Raw genomic sequence first — 24,206 nt, 5'->3', positions numbered from 1 at the left:
AGAAAGTGAAGAAGGCAGAGCTAACCCAACAGTTCCATTTTCTTGGGAATTCTGGCTAAATATGGTAAAATAATTAAAAATTGCCACACCACTGACATTTTCATACTTAAGGTTATCTAAAGCCTTTGAAGACCTACAAAACCACTCTGTACCCCAAATGCATATTCCCCCATTTCTAAAGTAATAAAAGCCCTGCATCTTAGACCCAATACGTCACAGGGTATAACTGGCACAAAGCCAAATACTACCCACAGAAAACACTTATAAGACAGAGTGGTAGGTTTTTGGTTTTGTTTGTTTGTTGTTTTGTTGGTGTTTGTTTTTTTGTTTTTTTTTTTTTTGGTTTTTTTTTTTTTTTTTTTTTTTTAAGAGAGCAATGGCTAAGAAGTGCTCAAGGAGAAATGGATTTGTGGCTAGAGTACTTGCGTGATCTATGCTTTCTATCATGCAGCTCTGCATTTTATCAAATTGATATCCTACATAAAGTATACCTAGTGTGACAATTTAGAAAATTTATCTGTACATATCAGACTCTTGATAAAACTTTGACATACAAAACCAGCACAATACTGAATGCCTCTCTATCTGTGCATGCATGTGTATACACACACTGAGCTACACTAGATCGAATCATGTTCCTTCTAGGCCAAAATTAATCACTGAACATGTACTTACATGGAACTCATGCAGAACAGAATTTGTTTTTTCTTCAAGTTTGTATGTCATGAAAAAAAGGCAATTGAGGAAAGACAGTCTAAAACTGGACTCCAGTGTAAAATGAAACCTGGTTAAAAAGCCAATCAGAGCAAGAAGGCTACAAGCCAGCTTGTCATCTCAACAAACACCGATGCCATCCCTGCAAAGTCCTGGGAGCTGTGACGTTGGCAGGCATTGTACTGTCCAGTGATGAGCCATGAATTCACTACTGTGAGTCAAGACACTGTGCTTTCATCTAATGCATACCTTATGTCAAGACTCCTCCCTACAGTAAGTTTCTACCACAGGATTAATTTAACTTTAAATATTTAGAAACAAGTCAGTGCACAGGTTTCAGCTCTGCACTTCAGGAGTCCATATGGAAACCTTCTGATGAAGGGCAGCATTTACAGTTCAAACAGAATGTTAAAGCTCAGAAACACACATGTGAATTACCTGACAGCACTGTGGAACAGCATGCCTCAAGTGATGTCTATATGGCAATTTCCATTTTCAGAAGCGTCTAGCATTACATTTTGTACTGCAGAGACAATTATTTTACGTTAAATTACTTATTTAGAGAAAGTAATCTATTTCCCTCCAAGTTAATATAATTTGCATCCAAAGTCAAATCTGAAGTAGTCAGTTTGAAGCGCACATGAATACGAGATGAAGCCTCTGAATAAATTATTTGATTTACTGTCCCTTACATACAAAACATCATTCATCACATGAAGACAACCTTTGTGGAAAAAATAAACTCATTCTGAACATTTGCATGCATTTTGTTGACAAACCATTTAAAATGAAGTCTAAAAACATAGTGAAATTTTCATTTTTGTTTTGCTTTTGACTGAAATTTCAAAAGCAGCTTTTAGATGTATCTAAAAAGCATTTTAATCAACATTTATTGAATTATTCAATATTTCAGACTGATGACATTCTTTAGAAAACTGTACACAGATTGAAGGTAGAAAAGCCAAACAATTAAAAGTACAATACTTAGAATTTTCAACAGATGGCACTTCATAGCAAGGAATCTATAGCGTCTAATTAAAAGAGAGCAAAAACAATTGGATGGCCCAGTGTATTGGTATGCCAAAGTCTGCACCTGAAAGAGGCTAATATCCTTAAATTTGAAAGTATGTATACATAAAACTGGAAGTACAAAGAGGGAATTCTAAAGCCAAACAAAAACTCTGAAGTAACATTCTATTTCACAGATATTAATCACACAAAGATATTCTTCACAAAGGCAGATATTCCCATCTTCTTTTGCTCTCAAGCAGAATTTACGTGTAAAGTTAAAGATAGCACAGAAAACATGACCAGAATATGGTTATTACTGCATAGAAGCTAAGATAACAGAAAATCCTTTTAGTAATGTGACTTGAAGTGCAGTCTTGTGCAAAATTTTGCATGCATTTTGACAACTACAGATACACACAAGATTTTTAGAATCATTTATGAGCTAAACAAACAAGAAAGGCCTGGGAGCATTGCTGCTCTGAGTTACAACCCAGCTTACACATTTATGTTGTCAGTCTGAGGGGAAGGTGCTTACTAATGAGAGTCACAAAAGACAAACTGAGAATGACAACATTTCAAGAAACCCGAGAGGAGCTAGCAGTTATCTTCAAACACCTAATGGGTAGTTACAGCGAAAAACAGTCACTCTTCTTGGAGATGCTCAGAGAAAGGACAAAAGGCAATGGGCACAAGGCGCAGCACCAGGAAACGGAAATTAAGTAAGTTTTTGTAACAGAAGTAACTGAATTTTGAAACAGGCTACCCAGAGCATTTGAAACTTTATCTTCGGAGTTATTTGAAACTCAACAAGGCTCTCTGCAAACTCATCTAGTTTCAACAACAGTCATGCTTTGAGCAGGATGTTAGAATACAAGAGCACTAGTCCCTTCTAGGATCTTACGGGATTCTAAACTGTTCAGTAGAAAGTGCTGCACAAAAGGACGAGGAAAAAAAACCACATCTTCGTGGCATAACTTCTGAAATATACTCCTTCAATTTTGACTTGTTGATATTCTCTCAGACTCCCAAAACAATCCTCCTCACAAAACTAGAGAACACAACCAGCTTCTACACTGTGATGACAGTTCAACAGGATGCAGGAGTGAAGATCATGTCATGGTCTGAATCCTCATTCTGAACGAAACCGAAAGTTTGATTTTGAAGTCACCTACTTCTCAGATGTAGGATATGCTTAGTGGGTGAGATTCCCATTTTCTAATTTAATTTAAAAAGGATCAAGTCAGCAGCCACAAACAAGCAGCACTTAGTATGCTAGGCAAAAAAAAAAAAAAAATCCCATTTGTAAAACCTGCAAGAGTGTACATATTGGATGTTACCAGCTAACAGTATTCAGTACTGTTAAAAATATTCATGCCTGTATGTAGAAATGTGGGCACATACAATTAGAATATGCCCAAGGTTAGGTGGCCTGCAAACAAAATCCTCATGTGTCTGAGCTGAATCCTTAAGGCGGTGTGACAAGGCCTTAAAACCCCAAAGGACCTTCCAAAAGGAAGACGCAGGGAACTACAGACCAGTCTCACCTCTGTGCCCAGCAAGATCATGGAAGAAATTCTTCACCATGAGGCACTGGAACAGGTTGCCCAGAGAAGCTGTGGATGCCCCATCCCTGGAAGTGTTCAAGGTTAGGTTGAATGGGGCTTTGAGCAACCTGGTCTAGTGGAAGGTATCCCTGCCCATAGCAGGGGGGTTGGAACTAGATTATCTTTATGGCTCCATCCAACCCATTCTATGACTTTATGATAACAAACAAGCTTTTGTAGGCACACAGCTATATCAAAAAGTTTTACTAAACATTATGAGAAACTTTTCCTGGAATGCATAAAGTCTTTCGTAAATCTACCCTCTATCTAAATATCACTAGAAGTTCCACACTAAATGTGAAGCAGAGAGGTCTGCTAATAAAGTAACTAATTAAGTTCCGCCTTCAGCACTGTACAAAGTAAAACTTCAGGTATCAGAAAGGGGCTGGCTAGTGTTATACCTCCGGCATCTTGCAATGCAAGTACTGTGCCACAAAATGCCATAACAGCTATATTATTTTCTGTTCCTGGAGGAAGCATTCTTTCTCCTGATAGCAATTAAAGACTTTAGTGCACATGATCTCATTCAACAGCCAAGAAACAAACAAGCAGCAGTGAAAATACTTAAGAAATGCAGCAACTACAAGAAGCCGAAATATTCCAAGCCAGATGTTGACCTTGTGAAGCTTAGAGTTCTCATGAAAACATAGGTGTAACTTTGGCACATTTTTCCCCCTTCATTGGTACAAGCAGATTCATCTCTGTCATACAGATGAAAAACTCCATACCCAGATGAACTGAAACACAAGCCATTGCTTACTTCACACATTTAGAATGAAGTGGCCTAAATACTTCACAGTTTAAGACTGATCAATGCTTTCATTGTCAAGGAAAGCCTTACTAATCTGATATTTACAAACACTGCTCAAAATGTACAAGTTTTTTACGCACACCTTCATCTAACCGTAATGCTATTGTATAAAAACGTATGTCTCAACCCATTTAATTAGAGAGAGACTTCCATATATCTGATTCAGGCTGCTTCCAGTCTTCTCCCATTAGTTCTTTCAGGTTCAATTCTTTGAAAAATTCCAGGCGATGACTGCAAAGAGAAGAAATAAACAAAAATGTTACAAGTCTCAGCATGTGTCTTAATTAAAGGCAGTATCCTCAAGAGGTTTAATTCATCTTTATTTTCATGTTTTCTTGGGCAGGAATGTAACCATCATTCCATGTGTTCTTTTTCCAAAATCTGAGTTTATTTATAAAAACACTACTGTCTTTCTGAAAATTTTGTACTAGAAAACAGGGCAAAATCCTCAGCTATGAGCAAGTATCACACAGCACAAAGTGAAGTGAACAGAGTGCCCTCCTTTTAAACTCCCTCAGCTTATGCTGCCTGGAACTGCAGCCAGAGCAAGAGCACAGTACTGTTCTACTTTATGAGTTACCTGCATTCCAATGAAGTAAATATAATTTACAGCTCTTGAGCAATTGAAAAATTGTATCCCAGTGATATCCTCTCCTTACAGAAAGGAGGGTGGCAGGACAGGATAACAAAGCTACTAAATATATATTTTCTGGAAGGCTAGAAGGCTCATTTCCTTTAAACATTATGAAATCAGTTCTTGCTAAGAGTTTCTCCTTTATGCTACCATACAGAAACAGAAGGAAGACACTGTGCCCAATTCCTAATTCTTACATAAAATAACTGTCAAACAGTAGATAGAACATCTGACACTGCACTACCCATTTAAAAAGGTAAGTAGAATTCTCTTATTAGAAAGTAATTTGTAAAAGCGAAGACAAACTAAGAGCAATGAACATAGCAAGGAGCAACCTTTCACATAATTGCATCTGCTACCAATGTCTGAAAAAGTCAAGGGTTCTTTTTGGAAGAAGTACTACAGAAAGCATATAAGTAATCCCTTCCTGAAAAATATTACCGGCATTCTCCAGTTTACCGCAGGAAAAAAAGTATCTATTTCTTACAGAACACAGCGAAACAGAATATTCTTTATTAGCAATAGCTTACAATTTATTTTTTACTTCCAAAAGTTACGTTTTTCTTAAAGAAAGGCAAAAAAGGGTAACTTATCTAAAATTTACCTTACCTGGCCATCATTTTATGTTGATTAACAAGTTTGTATAAGAACTACAGTGGAGCTCTAGAGCTAGTTCATTTATACAAAGTGTCCAGAGGTTTTATCAAATAATCTCAGCCTCACAGTCAAAGAAAATAAAGAGGCTCAAAGCATAATTTAAAAATCAAGATATTCTAGTTTTTTCTATTCATACTGGGTATCTTTTTAATATACTTTTCAGTTTAGTTTGCCTTTCAATTTTTTTCCATAATATGGAACCATCTGTATAGGTGAGGTCGTTTATCACAGTAGAGGAGAAGCAAAAGAGATTTACTGGAAACGTACCTAGTGAAATTAACACTAAACAACATTTCAGAAGGTGCTGGAGGCAAGGAAAATATAGAACAACCTATCTATGATTTAGCTGAGGAAGGTAATAAAACAGATGCCAATGGTGCTGAATGTATCACTTGCTCTGTGCAGCTAGGGGATAACCCAGCAATCAAGCACTGGTTACAGCTATCTGCTATGGGGCCTTATACAAAGTACAGTGCCAGTGGAGCTGGGGCTGAGCAGTATAGTTAAAATCCTACTGGCACTTAGTCTGGAAACCAGGTTAGCTTGCTTTAAGTATTCCAAGAATAGTGCAACTATTCTACGAAAAAGCTAATTTCATGCTTACAAATCTGGTTTCTGTCCTTCCTGTAGTTCATGTCGAGGCACAGGATGAAGCGCTTCATACTTTCTCTCTTCTCCTGAGCCATGAATTGCAAATGCATTGAATTTGTTAGTGCACGGTGGAAAATAGTGCCATGGAAGGTGAGCTTTACCCTCCCATTTGGTTTTCATTTTGGTCACCTCAAACTCTAAAGGAAGTTCTTCCTGGTAAAGAAGGAAAATAGAGTTAACATCATCTCCCAATCAGGCAACAGGTACCTAAAAACAAATATCTTTTCTGTACCTTATGAATGTACTTGACCACTTACTTTCCAAACTCTTCTTTTGCCAGAAAGCAGCAGCAACAACTGTTGTCCATGGCTGTCAAGAAATCAGTACACAATTTTCTTAAAATCATGCCAAATTATTAGCGTACTGTTCTGTAACAAACGTTCACATTCTTCAGATTGCAACAACTTTGGTACCCGGTCTTCATCATACATATATCTAACAAACATTAGAACTGGAAATGCAAATCAACATTTGTGACTTTTGCCAGAGTGCTGTACTTACGGACAAAGTTCAACTTCTAAATACTGTTCAGTTCTGTCATTCAGGAAAAATGCTTCAACAACTAAAAAAAAAAAAAAAAAAAAACCCACAACACAGGCTATCAGTATTTTATAATAACTATTTTAAAATATCCTAGACACCTTCATATCCCTCTAAAACAATCTTGCTTTTCATTTTTGGCCTGTGCCATGCCAGAGTTTGTCTAGCTGTGTACATGCTACTGACAGCTTCCTATCTATTTAAAATCCTGTGCCATCATTGTAACTTCAAGAGCTTTTTTTTAACACCTATCGCCATAAAGAGCTTTACAAAGCATTGTACTAATTTTATTTACTTTACCAACTCTAGCTTTGGAAATACTGATCTTGATGCAGCAGAAAAATGGCAGGTTTATTAACAACCACTAGCTGCCAATGCAGTAAGAAAAGCATCAGCACATAGTGATTTCATCTAGTATGCCTGCTGTGAACAAAGCTGACCAAGACAGAGCAATTCTTGTCAGTCATACTCTCAGTAGGCACTATGGGTAGAGCACTTAAGTGCAAAAGTCTTATGTTTGCTGGTAGCCTGAGGGTTCAGAGCAGCAGAAAAAAAAAGATGAAAAGAGGAACATACGCTCACAGCAGAGCACACAGCCCATAACCAAGTCTGCTAAATCTCAGAAATAGTAAGAAAGTGTTTAGCTCAAGTGGCTTTTCCCTGTCCTGTAGATGGCTGGTACTTTGGACAAGGGATCAGTATTCCACATGTAACTGAAAGTCAGGTGTGACTACTGGATCACGTCTCCGGAATACAAAGTAGCACTATAATGGTGCTTCTCACAGCAATAACATTATTAGAAAGCTTTAGTTAGAATAATTATATATGATTGCTAACTTTATTTTTACATTTTAGGTAATAAAATCAAAGAGGTGTTAATGTTGTTCTAATATAGCTTTAATCAGAATAGTTCAATAATCAGGAAGTAGATTGCTGCTGGAAGCATTCAATTCTTGCATTATTCAAAGCAAGAGGTAAAAGTGACAGTACTGACAGGAAAGCAAAATGAAAACAGCATTCCTATAAGGATATTCTCCATTCCATTTAGGTACAATTGTGAGCCATATTTTATGACTTGCTCTTTCTGTGTTTCATATCTTCGTATTCCTCAAATACACTTTGGAAAAGCGACTGAAGTAAACATGTTCTAGCTATTGCTCTCCATTTCTTAAAGCAAAAGTAGAACCCATCTTTAGGATTTCACTTCTATTTACCTAGTGCAAATGCATTTCTACACATATGCCACAAAATTATTTTGTTATTCTAACATGTCAAGCCTCTATTATTCCACAAGTTATATCAGTAAGCCATAAACTAAGTTTGAGTGCCCATACTATTGACAGGATCCGGAAGAGTCAGCATCATCCTTCTTGAGACTAATCCAGCTCATTGTACTCCATTTCTTTATGGCCACTGAGTGACAAAACATATTTGCTTCTTTTCACAGTCATTTGTATTGTTGCACTACCATAAAACAACCACTCACCTCACAGCCAGGAGTGTTAGTGATGAAAATCAATTAACTACCTAGAAAAAGAGCATCACTCTTGATATAGTTTGGGGTAGTTTACAGCTGAATATAGTATGAGGCTTAGAGTTACTCAAGGAGCCATTTAAGGGTTTACAGTGATTGCAACTAAATTCTTCCCCAAAGACCTCAGGATATAAGAGAAAGGAAAACTTTCACATTTCAGATCTGATCTTTAAAAGCAGTACTGTGACTAAATAAACTGAATTGAATTAGATATCATGCACTCACAACCACTAGATCACTTAAAAAAAAAACCCCAAACATTATAGACCCTTAAATAAAGACCAGGCGTATTAACTACAGAGGAACACCAGTGTTGACACAGATCAGATATTTGCAACAGAATGGTTATACTTACCCTCATAGTCCCACAGTCTACTACAAGGTTTCCCTGGCTCTCCAAGTGGTGCTGGAGGATCATTAAAGAATGGAGCATTAACTTCCATTAGCAGTCCTGCATTGTCTGACTTCAGCCCAATTGTTACTGGCTCATGGCTCACAGGTAAACCATCCCATGTGTGTTTAATTCTAAATTCCATCTTCCTGTACTACATAAACAAGAAAAGTTTCTGTCAAAGAAGATTTCATTCCATTCCACCATCAACTGCACTATTTGCTTGGCCAGGAAAAAAGCACACTTTCTTACAGTCAGTCATGGCAACAGAAGAGCTGAAATAGTTTAGCTTTATAAAGCAATTAAATAAACAGTTACATGAATACTTTTCATAGGTTTTAAAACCTGTATGGTTACAAATCACTCTGAAGTCTTACTAAGCTTAAGGCATTTCAACTATGTACTTAAATAAACACCTTCCAAAACTATCAGAAATATTTATCAAGAGAATAGATAAAACAGTCTCCACTAAATGGTCCTAGGTGATTTCGTAACATAACAAAAATACATTGAGAAAAACCTTCTATGAATGTGAGATGCAAGATGATGAAATAATTAGCTGAAGCTTCTCTTGATAGTCATTGCAAACTAGCCAAACTAAAGGATTTTAAAACTGCAAGCACATCTTGTTAAACACACTGGATGTTTGCAGAGCAGCAAGAATAGGGCACACTGCACTCCAACAGCTACTGTTATTTAGAGATAACTGCACAAACCTTAAGAACAGCCTTAAGCTCAGACAGGTACTTTATTTTAACAGGAATACAGGCTAGATAAAAATGGGCAAAGCCAAAATGTAGAAGGTTCTATATTCCCCAGGGCAACAACTCCATCACCTATTTAGCTACAATGATAAATAATAGAACCATTATAATTTTGACTTATAATCATAAGTAACTTTTGAATTTTTGGTTTGGTGTTTTGTTTTCTTCCCCACATTATAGACCAAGTATTTCATCTTATCCTCAAGACAAGGATTGATAGCTCCTCAGCCTCTAGATCCCCAGAGCATTTAGGAAACATTGTTTTAATTGGGCATTCTGCAATAGTACCAGGCAGATTTAGAAGAAGTTCGATGTTTCTATAAAACTCTAATTTAGTCGTAAGAGAACATTCATCCAGTCACACTCTGGGGGCATTTAATAAGCATTACTAATTCCACCCTATAAAAATATAAAAAGTAACATTATCAAAAGTTCTGACAACATTAACAATGTATTCTTGATATTCAAACACCAGCAGACTATTTCACATCATTAATTAGGGGGATTGCTACAAAATGTCAAAAACATCTCTTGAAATCAAAACTATGTTTTTACAAAATAATGTTTTGTTAAATAGAAACATAGACTCATTTTGATTGGAAGAGACCATCAGGATCATCAAGTCCAACCATAACCTAACTCTAGCACTAAACCACGTCCTACGAACCTCATCTACACGTCTTTTAAAGACCTCCAGGGATAGTGACTCCACCACTTCCCTGGGCAGCCTGTTCCAATGTCTGACAACCCTTTCCATGAAGAAATTTTTCCTAATATCCAATCTAAACCTTCCACGGCACAACTTCAGGCCATTTCCTCTCATCCTATCACTTTCTACTTGGGAGAAGAGACCAACACCCTCTATGCTACAACCTCCTTTCAGGTAGTTGTAGACAGCGATAATGTCTCCCCTCAGCCTCCTTTTCTCCAGGCTAAACAGCCCCAGTTCCCCCAGCTGCTCCTCATCAGACTTGTGCTCCAAGCCCCTCACCAGCTTCGTTGCCTCCTCTTCACTCCCTCCAGTGCTTCAATGTCTTTCTTATGATGAGGGGCCCAAAACTGAACATAGGATTTAAGGTGGGGTCTCACCAGTGCTGAGTACAGTGGCACCATCACTTCTCTAGTCCTGCTGGCCACACTATTCCGGATACAAGCCAGGATGCTGTTGGCCTTCTTGGCCACCTGGGCACACTGGTGGCTCATATTCAGATGGCTGTCAACCAACACCCTCAAATATTTTAAATAACACAAAAAATGTATTAAACAACAAGCCCCTTGCACAATACAAACAGTTGCTAAAACATATTCAATGGGCTATCTAACCTTAAAGTCATCTAGAAAATCTTAATCCACAGGAAATGAAGACAAGTATCATGCTTTTAATTTTCTAAGCTGCAAACACCAAACAGCATGAGCATGGAGTAACCACAGATGGTAAGACCCTTCCTAGTGGTTTTTGAAATGAACAGGAAAATTCCTGTAAACGGACCTCTATATGCTGTACGCGCGCTTATTGTGAAAGGAAACAAGACAGAGTAACACAAGCAGGATCACTTACACAAAGAGTAAAGTTTAAGAGCAGACAGGTATATCCAAGAAAGCTAATAAAGTGTTATGAACCCATTTTATACTGCCCTATTAAAATAACATTACAGACCTAGAAGTTGATATTTCCTTCTATTATTGTACTTCCAGTTTGTGCTAATATATTTAACTCTTTGCACTCACTGGTCAAGGTAAATATCTGAAATACCTATTAGAAAATACCGACAGATTTCAATAGTGTTTAAAGAAAACATAGCCTTCTAATTAAAGTAGCCCAGGAATATCTTAAAATCCAGGCAGAACTGCACAACTAGCTATTATAATTTCCAACTGAAGTAAGGAATGCGAAGCTTCTCTTTGTGCACAAGATTTGAAAGGTTGTCTCAGGAACAGAGTCACAACATACCAAGTTAAAAAAAAAAAAAACACCAAACGACACAACAGTGAAATAACAGAACCTGCTAAACCAATTTAGACACTACTCTAACTGTCATGTGTAAAAATGAAGATAAAATACTTATCAGTTCGCTATTTATACCTATATGAGACAGACGTCTTTTTTTGGTGAAAAACTTAACTCCTGCAGGAAGAGCTTATCATGTACTGAAATAACCGGATTGAAGTTTTGACGTATTTTTGAAAACAAATACTACTCTTAATTGTAAGAACAGGCAATTTTAAAGATAACCACAAAATAGGGAAAATTGCAAAATATCCACTAGCTTTCATTAGAGGTCTACTCAGTGCTCAAGTTATTTGACTTGATGAACAGCAGAGCTCAGGTTTTTCCAAATTAATGGCCATGCAAGTCTTGAGTTTATTACATTGCACAGACTTAGGTAAGCTGGTTACTAGAATGCTTTTCAATTACAATAAAAATTACAACACATAGTAATGGTGCAAAAGTAATTTAAAACCGCAACAGTAGACCTTTAATTACCTTTTAACACTACACCTCGGACAGTTGTTAATGACCTGTAAAGAGATGCCAACGCTAAAAGCAGTAGCTTTGCAGGCAGTACTTTCTCAGCCGTTTAAAATGCCCCGCACTGCTCAGCCCCAGGCTGCACGGAGCTGCTGCAGCCAGACCCAGCCACATGTGCAGCACAGCAAGGACAGAGCTGCTGCCGCCCCGATCGCCTCACGTCTCTCCTCATCCAAGGGATTTATGTCTTCCACTCAAACCCTATCAACCTCAGTAACACCGACAAAAGCAAGGCGGAAGTAATTCTATTGGTGTTTTTCTTAACTGCTCCAAGAGGACAGGGGAGTACTTGGAGACCGTGTCAGAGACAACAGCTTTTGCTGTACTTCAGAGTTCATTACTAAACACAGGAGCCCCCACAGGGCTTGAAACTGCTCCCAGTTCCGGCTGCCTCACGGCTACTCCGGGCTAACTCCAGCAGCAGCATTTCCTGAAGAGAATTTCAACGCGTAAACGCCTGTCATTAACCCATACGTTTCTTAGGTAAGTTTAACAACAGAGTTCTTACACCTCCAGCCAATCCCTGCAATGAAACCTGGCTCCCGGGCGAACCGAGCGCCTCTGCTTCGCCCTCCTGCAGCGGCAGCGCTCCAGCGCGTGCGCGCACAAGCTCCCTCAGCCCGCCCCGCCGGGTCCCTTCTACAGGCTGGCGCGCACTCATATGGGAGTGGGAGGGGCCGGGCGGAAGATTGACATTCAGAACGACACGCCCCACCGCCACGTGACCCCCGTGCCGTTTCGGGCTGCGCTGGGTGCGGAGGGAGGAGCTGAGGCGCCCGCGAGGCGAGCGGCCGGCGGTTTCTGTCTGTCCTGTTAGCCGTTACGGGGCGCGTGGCGAAGCGGAGCGCGCGGGTGCCGTTGGACTGCCTGCCGTTGGGCGCCGTTTCCCTGTCGGGCGGCGGCGGTGGCGGCGAGGTCGCCGCGCCGGGTTGAGCGGCAGGTACGGAAGGGGAAACCGTGATTGCTGCCCCAGCTCCCCAAAGCAGCAACCGCGGCTTTGTTTTCCGAAAGAGGTTCGAGCCGGTGGGTGAGGGAAGGACGTCCCCGGCGCATGGAAGTTACTGCCTGCTTCTTTCTCTCGAGTAGCTCTCGCCTTCCGTGTCCGCCGGCGAGCCTGGAAATCACAGGCTTTTCCTGGGGTTTTTCAGGCTTTCCTGAGCGGAACTCTGAGCGGCGGTGGAGCTCTGCGCTGGAAATATGGCCTCTGAGCTCGCTGGTGCGGCAGAACCAGGTGAGGTCTGTGCGAGCGGTCGGCTCTCTGGGCTGCCCGGCTGCTCCCGGCACGGCGCGAGTTACACCCGGCGTTGTCCCGGGGCTGTTGAAAGGACGGAGCGGAGGAGCCTGGGCCTGGCCGCTGCCTCTTGGGAGTCAGCATCAGTTTCTACACAAGATAGAAACCCTTTTGCATGTGGTTGCAGCAATGAGGATTTATTTATATTCTGTAGTGTTCTAGTATTTGCTATAGCGAATAACGACATCAAAAGACGAATAATTAAAAGCTGCTAACGAGGGTAACAACCAAAAATAACACCTCTTTTCTCTGGTTAAGAAACTACTGTACCTCCTATGCTTGGCTTGCACCTGAAAGGCAAAAAGCTGCCTTGCCAGTTATGCATAACATTTGCTTTAAGAACTAAAATCAGTATTTTTAAGTGTGTGTTCTTTGTTACCATTTTAATAACTTTAAGCTTAATATGATTGAATCAGAGTACAGTTTCATTACTTATCAGCAAAATACTGGGAAAAATTGCTCTGCACAATTTATAGACAATGAGTTGATATGTTGTCCCGAGTATGTTACTGTCACTAATGAGTGTTGTGGGAAAACTTGATAGCACAGTAGGAAGTAGGACAAGATCATAGTGCATGAAGTGCTATGCCTGTGCATCACTTGAACCTCAACATTTTAACTGATACTAGATTTTGTATGACAGCTTTGGGTGGCCAAAGATGATAGACCAGCTCATAAGCCCATATCTTTATGAAGTTTTGCATGAGTATTTATTATACCATGATTTGAACAAATGGTGTGTTTTCTAATACTGGTTTTGCATTATAATATGGATTTAGTTTGTTTGGGCGCAGCTTCTTATTTATAAATCATTAGGCTCTAAATAGAGCTCAGACTAAATTCATGGTAAAGTGGTAAGAGTTGCCTGTTCTATCAAGGAGTTGAATTCTCTCTTTTAAAAACTTCATGCATCTTGAAGGCTGCCAAATGACAAATTTGAAGTTGGCTTGCATACCAAGTGATTTAAGTTGAGACTTGCTCTGAGTCCAATATATGGATTGATGTTCCTCTTGTTTTATGAGTGTGAAATCAAAGTTCTAAAATGCTGAATGTGTGTAATATGCATAAAGATGCTCTCTAAGCACTACTAAATATTGCTTTGTATCATAAATACTTGTTGTGTTAAATATGTAGCTGTAAAGGAGATTCTCAGAATGAAATGATCAGTTATGAATTGAGTTTTAGCTGTATTTAGTAGCTTATCACAAAAACATATAATGAAATAGAGGAATTACATATTTTTTGTGATAAGCTACTAAATACATAAATTATTTTATCAGAATGTTTTTAGGGATTCACTGTTGCAGGTGAGTACACCTGTAAGTGGTGTTGAAGGTTTGACCCCTTTTGCACCTGTGGCCTCTGATGTTTGCAGACTGCTGTGCCTGAGGAGGTCGGCTACTTTTGCCTTTCATGTCCTTCGATATCCTTTTACTTCTTTTTATCCCCTCTATAATTTTTCTGTTGTCTCATTTAGGAGATTAGAACCACAAAAAGAACCACTTGGATGTATATAAAGAAAAATAGGCAAAAAGTTGTTTTAAATCAAAATCTTTGCATTACCTTCCTGACTTCCTTTTTCTTCCTCTTTACCCATTCCAGTTACAAAGGTGTCACTCAGATTTTTATGTACTTGTTAGAACAAGGAACACTCCATGAACAGTAGAAAGAGCTGTTATTTCTCCCTTGCAGCCTTCTGCTGGTTCTTTCATTTGTAGTGCAGCAAGTAGTCTCTGAAATCCCAATAGCCAGAGTTCAGATGAATAAGGAAGAGTGATGCCTTAGCTGATGTTCTAACTCAGCAGTATGAAATCTCATTATTCATTGTGCTTTGCTTCTTTTAGAGAAAGCATCTCCTGACTGAATTTCTTCATTCATGTTTGGGTTTGTTCTGGATGTACTTGAATGCTTATATCCATTTATCAGTGAAGCTCTTTTGACCCATATTTTTTGAACGTTTGTTGAGAACTGCAGGGTTGAGTTCACAACAAGAAGTTGTCACACATCCAGCTAATTGAATTGGACACACAATGTGTTTTGTCATATTGAGGCCTTGTGGATCATTAACGTGTATGTGTTTGTGGGGTTTCTAGGCAGAAACTCCATTTTTTAAAATTTCTAAAAGAAAGCAGAACAAATGCTAAAGAAATAGAATTCATTGTTAGTACACCATCTTTGTAGGCTTTTTCAGGTCCCATTTTCATTAAAATAATTGTACTAAATGGAAGAATTTTATGAAACATGTGCATTCAAAGCGCTACACTATTAAACTTATTTCTGATTGCTGTCAGGTTTATCTAGATAACAGCCCATGTTGTAGATGTGATTCTTGAACATTGTATTTTGCAGATCAGAGGCCCAGTGTGGCACTTGGACAGTATGAAATACATGATATTTTCAGAACCACTGTTAAGCAGGTATGTGAACCCAGGGATGGAAGTATTAAGAATTTTTGTTATGAAACTGGAGACAAACATTTGCATACATAGAGCACAGCCTGCTGCAGTGTGGCCTGGCCTTGTGTTGGGTCCATCACACAACTCTGGAGTTGCTTGTTGTTTTTCCAGGCAATAGCAGAAAAAAACTGCCTTAGCAGTGAATTCTGTTACTTTTAATGCATTTTTAAAACTTGGTAATCTTCAGGAGAATACATCCCTGAAAGAATACTTGATTTCTTCTTTAGTAGACTTTTTCACTTTTTAGACTTGTCTTTTGTAAGAGATTGGTCTCATGTGGAGGTAACTTTTTGAGCTGGGAACCATATGGCTCTCTGAAAGTCTGTGCAGAAGATGGGGCATCACCGCTTTGCTGATGCTGAGATACATGGAAATTAACTTAGAACTTGCACAGATTTAGGATTGTTTTTTTAAATGAAATTATTCCACCTCAGATGCAATTATGCTTTCTATCAGAGCCTCTCTAGGGAAAAAAAGGATAATTATATCAAACTGGGCCAGCACTCAAAGTTTTTTGAACATAAACCTGAAAGTGATCATGTGGGATATTGTATATGATAACAGTACAGACAGAACGACAGCTTTGGGTTGCATATAAAACTGTAAAACTACCTGCAGTCATGTTGATCTTGATTTCAGTAAAGCATTTGACACAGTCTCCGACAGCATCTTTGCAGCTAAACTGAGGAAGTGTGGACTGGATGATTGGGTAGTGAGGTGGACTGAAGGAAACTGTGAACTGGCTGAAGGGAAGAAGCCAGAGAGTCGTGGTCAGTGGGGCAGTCTAGTTGGAGGCCTGTGTCTAGTTGGAGTCCTGTATCTAGTGGAGTTCCTCAAGGATCAGTACTGGCACCAGTGCTATTCAATATATTCATCAACAACTTGGATGAGGGAATAGAGTGCCCTGTCAGCAAGTTTGCTGATGACACCAAACTGAGAGGGGTGGCTGACACTTCAGAAGGCTGTGCTGCCATCCAGTGAGACCTGGGCAGGCTGGAGAGTTGGGCGGGGATAAATTGAATTACACAAGGACAAGTGTAGAGTCTTGCATCTGGGCAAGAACAACTCCAGGTATCAGTTTAAGTTGGGGAATGACCTGTTGGAGAGCAGTGTAGGGGAAAGGGACCTGGGGGTCCTGGTGGACAGCAGGATGACCATGAGCCAGCACTGTGCCCTTGTGGCCAGGAAGGCCAACAGCATCCTTGGGTGTATTAGAAGGGGGGTGGTTAGTAGGTTGAGAGAGGTTCTCTTTCCCCTCTACTCTGCCCTGGTGAGACCACATGTGGAATATTGTGTCCAGTTCTGGGCCCCTCAGTTCAAGAAGGACAGGGAACTGCTGGAGAGAGTCCAGCACAGGGCAACAAAGATGATCAAGGGAGTGGAGCATCTCCCTTATGAGGAAAGGCTGAGGGAGCTGGGTCTTTTTAGCTTGGAGAAGATGAGACTGAGGGGTGACCTCATTCATGTTTACAAATATGTAAAGGGTGAGTGTCAGGCCCTTAGTTTTTCACAGAATCACAGAATGTTAGGGATTGGAAGGGACCTCAAAAGATCATCTAGTCCAATTCACCTGCTGGAGCAGGAACACCTAGATGAGGTTACATAGGAAGGTGTCCAGGTGGGTTTTGAATGTCTCCAGAGAAGGGGATTCCACAACCCTCCTGGGCAGTCTGTTCCAGTGTTGTTTTACTCTCACTGAGAAGGAGTTTCTTCTCAAATTTCAGTGGAAACTCTTGTGTTCCAGTTTGAACCCATTACCCCATGTCTTACTATTGGTTGTCACCAAGAAGAGCCTGGCTTCATCCTCCTGACACTCACCCTTTATATATTTGTAAAGATTAATCAGGTGACCCCTCAGTCTCCTCTTCTCCAAGCTAAAGAGACCCAGCTCCCTCAGCCTTTCCTCACAAGGGAGATGCTCCACTCCCTTAATCATCTTTGTTGCCCTACGCTGGACTCTCTCAGCAGTTCCCTGTCCTTCTTGAACTGAGGGGCCCAGAATATATAGGGGAAAGTATGTCTGCACCATGCTTCACAAACTTGCTGGCCTATGGTCTGCCTCAAGTGGCTGGAGAGCTTTCCATGAAGAGGCTGGAAAACTGTCCAAATTGCACAGTGTACTGAGTGCTCTAAACATTTGATCTTGGCCATGCAGTCCAGCTCAGTCTTGCTAGTGTCGATATACCCAGCTTTTTTCATTCTTAATAGTTTTTCATATTCAAAAAATTCTTTAAATGTGTGTTATCATGGAGACTGAGGTGGAGGTGGTGGGACTGTCCCCTCAACCACAGAAAAATTGAACTTTTTAATGTTTCATATAAGCACTGAAAAGCAAAGTGATATGTTTAATAATTAAAACATGATGCATACAGAAGGCAATTTTTACTTGTGATCTACATGCAGAAGTTTTACTCTGGTTTTGGTTAGTGCACTTAGTTCGATCTTTCCATCATAAAGATTCTGCAATTACCATTTTTGAACTTGGCCGATTTTGGAAGGCAATTGAAGCACTATGCTTTTTTGCACTGTTTAGTTAACAAAACAGTCTATTTGACTCATGTAACTGAAGTTTCTACTCAATTAAGTCCTAAACTGTTATCTCAAATCTTTGGTGCGTAAAAGATGAGTTATCTACTGTATCCCTAAAAGAACTTGAGTTAATTAAGAATCAATCTGTAACAGCTATGAGAATTTCAGAAGCCAAGTTTAATGCTCATAATGACTTCTGAATGCTCAGGTATAACAGGACTTAGCAACTGTTAAATTTAAAGGGCATCCTGTGACTCTCCTTACAAAAGAAAGTTCCTTTCATTTACTGTATTACACTGAATTAAATTGTCCATCTTTTACAGTATCAGTTGGAATTAAAAAGTGAAAGAATGAATTACTGAAGTTTGTGTCACTGAAACAAATGCTTACTCTTGCATGTTTTTGTGTTAGGAACAAGTGAGTGAGATGAGACTGAAATGTGAACAAGTCACCAAGGAAAATGAACGGTAAATAATTGCACTGCCCTATTACTGCTGCTGATTTTTTTTTTTTTTTTTTAATTTCTAAACCTTAATCTTTTTTTAGGACCTTGAAATCTTTTGAATCTACTTAATAGTTGAAGATTTTATACTCACGAGCTTAATGTTAGTCTTGAAGTGCCTATTATAGATTACAGCACCAGGTTTAGCAGATTTAACTGTGTCTCTTAACTAGCTGTTAAGCTGTTTCAAACTCTCTGTGTTCATAGAGCATAACTTGATTAATCGATTTAAATATGAGTTGTAAGTAAACATTATGTACGGATGGAAGGTATGGTGTACTTCAGTTGTTAAAAAAATCCCTGTTAAATACTTTGCTGAACTTAGTTTTTTGAATTTCAGGCTGTATATGGAATTGAAAGATGCTGTTGAGGACCACCTGGAGTCTCTTCCTATCATGCCACCAGGAACTGATATTCCTGGAGATGAACAAACAGTGAGAAACTATCAAGAACAACTACAAGTGATGAAACAAGTGCGTGAGATGAAACATTTTTACAGTTTTATTTCCTCCTATCCTGGATTCATATAGGAAGTTTTTAATATTAATTTGTGCTTGTAATTTTACCTAGTTGACTTGATCTTTAGATTGAATCCCTGACCAGAAAATTAATGAAATATTTTGTTCAGTTAAAATGTTCGGAGTAGTTTGTCATTTTGATTAAAACATTGTAATGTGATGTGAGAAGACAAGTATATATGAGATACAGAAAGTAGTAATTAAATCTGAGAAGATAAGCAAAAATTTTGAGTTTATTATAATGTATCAGTCCTGCTGCATATGATTAAGTTGAAGTTAAATTGACAGCTGAATTGTATTTGAATATTATATATACTGTAGACCTACAGTAAATACCTGTAAGTTTGAGCTATAAAAAGTCCATAAAACTTGCAATTCACTTGTAGGTGGGATTTGAACTTGTAAGAACCTGCTTTTTTGCATCTGAATTTGGCCTTTTGTCTGTGTAGTTTTAATATATGCAGACATAAGTACAGAAAACGGCATTTCTTCAAAATAAAACTTAAGACTTCTCTTTTTAGAGAATAATACATGAAGGAAAATGTGATCTAATTGAGTATTTTATATAAACCATTGTTTTGTCTGGCAGAAAGTATTACAGGAGCTTAAGCAATTCCAGGAGCAGTGCCAGGAAGGTACAACTGAAACACAGATTCACATGGCTGAAAGGCAAAATCTGAAAGTAATTTTCAGTTCTATTTGTATTAATTTTGGTATGTCTTTCTAGAATGTAGGGACTCTGGGTCTGTGTAATTAAAGTGAATTGGGTGGGGGGTGGGGGGTGGTGTTCTACCAGTACTGTTAATTATTTTCTGTAATAGTCATCTGAAGTTGAGTGGTCAGATGTGGCCACTGATTAATCAGATTAATGCACTGTTAGGACTGGAAAGGTTCTTTATTTCAAATGTATGGACAGGAACTAGGGGAGTTCACTGAGGATGAATGTGTATGTGCACAAGATATGCATTTGCATATAAATAATAAATTTGAATTGGATGGTTGGAAATCTTCAGTAGAGTTCAACATCTGAAAAAGCTGCTAAAGATTTCTGAATTCTAAGGTGGAAGTCTTTCATGTTGTTCTCATATGTTTGAATCCTGAATTTTGTTTCTAAGATCACAGTGGGATAGTGGGAAAAAGTAGTCTCTGTTTCCTGTTGTCATTCAGTAAAGAAGCATGTGGAAACAGATGAAGAATAAAGTTCACCAGTATTCTTCTAACACTAGCTTGTGTTGAGCAGCTGGTTTCTCTGCTGCTGTTTCTGGGGGAGGGCTTTCAGTAAATCTTAGTTCAGAAAAGAAGCTGGTTTGCTCTGACAAGCTCTGTGAAGATGCTCAGCCTGTGAAGAACTAATAGAAACTTCATGCATGTGTCCATCTCACTATTGATATTTCTAGGTCTATAAAAAGATAATACAGAGTTTTAGAATTTGCTTTCTGTTTTCAAGTACACTAGACTTGTGGGCACTGTTACAATTCACCTATGTAACAAATTTATTTTTTAAGGATTTTGTTGTTGTTGTTCTTTTGTGTTATTAAGTCTGCCTCAGCAATATGTTATTTTCCAGGAATCAGGTAAAATATCTGTACAGCTATTGTGCTCTGGCAAGTTTCGTAACTATTCCAAGTAATAGTTGTGAGGACTGTTTTACCTGTGTGTAGTTCCAACTTATTGCTCCTATTCTTTCTGTTATTTTTTTGTTGCATTGTCAGTTACTGGTAACGTACACATCACAGTATCACAGTATCACAGTATGTTTGGGATTGGAAGGGACCTCAAAAGATCATCTAGTCCAATCCCCCTGCTGGAGCAGGAACACCTAGGTGAGGTCGCACAGGAACATGTCCAGGCAGGTTTTGAATGTCTCCAGAGAAGGAGACTCCACCACTTCCCTGGGCAGCCTGTTCCAGTGCTCTGTCACCCTTACTGAGAAGAAGTTTCTTCTCAAATTTAAGTGGAACCTCTTGTGTTCCAGCTTGATCCCATTATCCCTTGTCCTATCATTGTTTGCCACCGAGAAGAGCCTGGCTCCATCCCCATGGCACTCACCCTTTATATATTTATAAACATTAATAAGGTCCCCCCTTAGTCTCCTCTTCTCCAAACTAAAGAGACCCAGCTCCCTCAGCCTTTCTTCATAAGGGAGGTGCTCCACTCCCTTAATCATCTTGGTTGCCCTACGCTGGACCCTCTCCAGCAGTTCCCTGTCCTTCTTGAACTGAGGGGCCCAGAACTGGACACAATATTCCAGATGTGGTCTCACCAGGGCGGAGTAGAGGGGAAGGAGGACCTCTCTCGATCTACTAACCACCCCCCTTCTAATACACCCCAGGATGCCATTGGCCTTCCTGGCCATAAGGGCACAGTGCTGGCTCATGGTCATCCTGCTGTCCACCAGGACCCCCAGGTCCCTTTCCCCTACACTGCTCTCTAATATGTAATCTCCCAACCTATACTGGAACCTGGGGTTGTTCCTGCCCAGGTGCAGGACTCTACACTTGCCCTTGTTAAATTTCATTAGGTTATTCCCCGCCCAACTCTCCAGCCTGTCCAGGTCCCGCTGGATGGCAGCACAGCCCTCCGGCGTGTCAGCCACTCCTCCCAGCTTGGTGTCATCAGCAAACTTGCTGATAGTACACTCAATTCCCTCGTCCAAATCGTTAATGAATATATTGAATAATATTGGCCCCAGCACTGACCCCTGAGGCACTCCACTAGATACTGGCCTCCAACTAGACTCCACACCATTGACTACCACTCTCTGGCTTCTCTCCCTAAGCCAGTTTGCAACCCACCTCACTACTCTATTGTCTAGACCACACCTCCTCAACTTAGCTGTGAGGATGCTGTGGGAGACTGTGTCAAAGGCTTTACTGAAGTCAAGGTAGACCACATCCACCGCTCTGCCATCATCCATCCACCTTGTTACATTCTCATAAAAGGCTATGAGGTTGGTCAAGCATGACATACCCTTGGTAAAGCCATGCTGACTGCCCCTAATAACCCTCTTATCCTTGATATGCCTTGAGATGGCACCAAGGACAAGCTGTTCCATTACTTTCCCAGGGACAGAGGTGAGGCTGACCGGTCTATAATTACCCGGGTCCTCCTTCTTGCCCTTTTTGAAGACTGGAGTGACATTTGCTTTCCTCCAATCCTCGGGCACCTCTCCTGTTTCCCAAGACTTAGCAAAGATGATGGAGAGCGGTCCAGCAATGACTTCAGCCAGCTCCCTCAGCACCCGCGGATGCATCCCATCTGGACCTATGGATTTATGAATGTCCAGACTATTTAATTGCTCCCTAACCCAGTCCTCATCAACTAAAGCAAACTACTCCATTGACCTGGCTTCATCCGGGGTCTCAGGGGTACGGGGCTCCCCAGGACAGCCTCCGGCAGAGTAGACAGAGACAAAGAAGGCATTCAGTAATTCTGCCTTCTCTGTATCTTCTGTCACCAGGGCACCCACCCCATTCATCAGTGGGCCTACATTGCCTCTGGTATTAGTTTTATCTGCTATGTATTTGAAAAAGTTCTTTTTGCTGTCCTTGACCCCTCTCGCCAGCTGTAATTCTAAGGAGGCCTTGGCTATCCTAGCTGCCTTCCTACATCCTCTAACAGCAGCCTTATGGTAGAGCACACAGAGTCATTGGTAGCTGTTGCAGAATTTAGGGTTGGCAGATTTCACTTCTCATTGGTAACTAAATTCTTGGTGGATTGTAATGCCATTGTAACAAGAGTGAGGTTGAGCTGCCTTTTATTCTTAAATGCTACTGGTCTCCCATAGGAAAAAACTTCTCACTTAAATACATGTTATTTTAGGTTTTGCTTTTAATGGTGGAGCAGAAAATAGCTACCAGATGTAAATGGGTGAGACCAACTAGAATTAGAAGTGACAGAAAGCAAAGATGAGAGAGGAGACCATTGTAAGGGTTGGACGTAAATTAGGGAGTTGTTGGAATAGGTTTCTGGCATATACTTGTCCTTGAGGCTGTTAAAAAAACACAGCACAGTACATATTCCAGCTCAGGAGTATCTTCTCTGCTCTGAAATCACTTGGCATGCTGCAGATAATTCTTTTTTTGTTTGTTATGCTGGTTTTCCTAGGAAAATAGCATTCAAGTTCAGGGACTCAAGAGTTTAATCTAACAGGTTTTTGTATAGACACAAGACATTCTATATGGCAAAGAGCAAATTAAGTGTGTCCATACAGGCATCATTTTTAATTATGAAGGGGTACATGTCTGCTGATCTGCTTAGCAAATTCCTCCAAGTAGCATTGTAGTCTGTGTGGCTCTTTAAAGGCACTATTCATGTATGCTTTCATATTTTGATAGTAATAGTGTATGAGTTTTGGAAGGAGGCAATATGTAACTGAGTGAAATTCAGATATGCTTTTCAATACTAAACTTAATTTGCCAGATTACTAGGTTAACAGCTAAAAGTAATCTAACAAAAATCTACACAGGCATATTGAATTTTCTGTAACATGTATACTTTTTTTGAAAATGTTTTAAATTGACCATGGAACTCTTTAATTACACACTTTTTATGATGATTATAAGAAACTCTGAATTCTTGTTCTAGAATGAACTGACTAGCCTTCAACAGTTGATTGAGAAACTGCATACAGCCAATGAGAAAATAGAGTTGGTAAGTAAAACCTTCTAAACAGTGACCTAATAAATTTTGGTTTTTTCCTACTAGAGCCTCAAAGTACAAAAGAAAAACAAAGTCACACACAGGAAAAGAGCTTGTGCCATTCAGATTTGCAAACTTCTCTAGTCAGTATTCAAAAATTGAGTAGCAATGGCTTTTTTTTCCTGAACTCCAAACACCAAATCAGGGTGGCTGAGAGATTAGCTCTTAATATTTTGTGAGCTCGTTGTTCAAGAAGTCAGTGGTAAGTTTACATGCCAAATTTTTTTTAGGAATTTTTCTGAGGCCTAATCTTCTAGCGCATCATCCACTTCCCTAGACTGTGAGACTTCATCTCCAAGCTTTATCCTAGGACTTCCAGGAGTGACAAACAATGTTAATGTCATAGGAAAAGTGAAGTGAAAGACATG

General features: G+C 39.7%; 2 protein-coding genes across 6 annotated transcripts in view; one reads left to right on the top strand and one right to left on the bottom strand.

Annotated features, from left to right (window-relative positions):
* Positions 1-1,190: 1,190 nt before the first annotated feature.
* Positions 1,191-12,424, bottom strand: LOC309439045 (UPF0462 protein C4orf33). Of its 3 annotated transcripts, none has more exons than XM_082051166.1 (6): positions 12,350-12,424; positions 8,512-8,701; positions 6,584-6,644; positions 6,340-6,391; positions 6,036-6,235; positions 1,191-4,371 (listed from the first exon to the last, which is right to left on the bottom strand). In XM_082051166.1, exons 2-6 carry the CDS (start codon positions 8,690-8,692, stop codon positions 4,272-4,274), a joined length of 594 nt encoding a protein of 197 aa, XP_081907292.1. In that variant the 5' UTR covers positions 8,693-8,701; positions 12,350-12,424; the 3' UTR covers positions 1,191-4,271. The 3 variants fall into 3 exon arrangements, with proteins under 3 accessions (XP_081907292.1, XP_081907293.1, XP_081907294.1); XM_082051167.1 differs by having other exon boundaries at positions 12,377-12,424; XM_082051168.1 differs by lacking the exon at positions 12,350-12,424 and adding an exon at positions 11,797-11,829.
* A 215-nt stretch (positions 12,425-12,639) lies between these two features.
* Positions 12,640-24,206, top strand: part of SCLT1 (sodium channel and clathrin linker 1) — a 48,382-nt gene continuing 36,815 nt past the window's right edge. The window contains exons 1-5 of one of the 3 annotated variants that reach the window (XM_082051588.1): positions 12,640-12,781; positions 15,482-15,549; positions 18,529-18,584; positions 18,960-19,092; positions 23,725-23,790. In XM_082051588.1, the coding sequence (XP_081907714.1) occupies positions 18,544-18,584; positions 18,960-19,092; positions 23,725-23,790 (240 nt within the window). In that variant the 5' untranslated portion in view covers positions 12,640-12,781; positions 15,482-15,549; positions 18,529-18,543. Of the gene's footprint in view, positions 12,782-12,860; positions 13,073-15,481; positions 15,550-18,528; positions 18,585-18,959; positions 19,093-23,724; positions 23,791-24,206 lie in introns of those variants that run through there. The other 2 variants (XM_082051587.1, XM_082051586.1) reach the window with 2 other exon arrangements.

The sequence above is a fragment of the Streptopelia decaocto genome (genome assembly GCF_964273445.1).
Source record: "Streptopelia decaocto genome assembly, chromosome: 4".
Taxonomy (NCBI): Eukaryota; Metazoa; Chordata; class Aves; order Columbiformes; family Columbidae; genus Streptopelia; species Streptopelia decaocto.
This window is presented reverse-complemented; position numbering and strand designations above follow the sequence as displayed.

Coding starts and splice junctions, on each gene's coding strand:
- LOC309439045 (XM_082051166.1), bottom strand. CDS start 8,692: ATGGAATTTAGAATTAAACACACATGGGATGGTTTACCTGTGAGCCAT. Junction 6,645..8,511: donor TAGACTGTGGGACTATGAGG/GTAAGTATAACC, acceptor TTTTTTTTTTAG/TTGTTGAAGCATTTTTCCTG. Junction 6,392..6,583: donor TTAGAAGTTGAACTTTGTCC/GTAAGTACAGCA, acceptor ATTTCTTGACAG/CCATGGACAACAGTTGTTGC.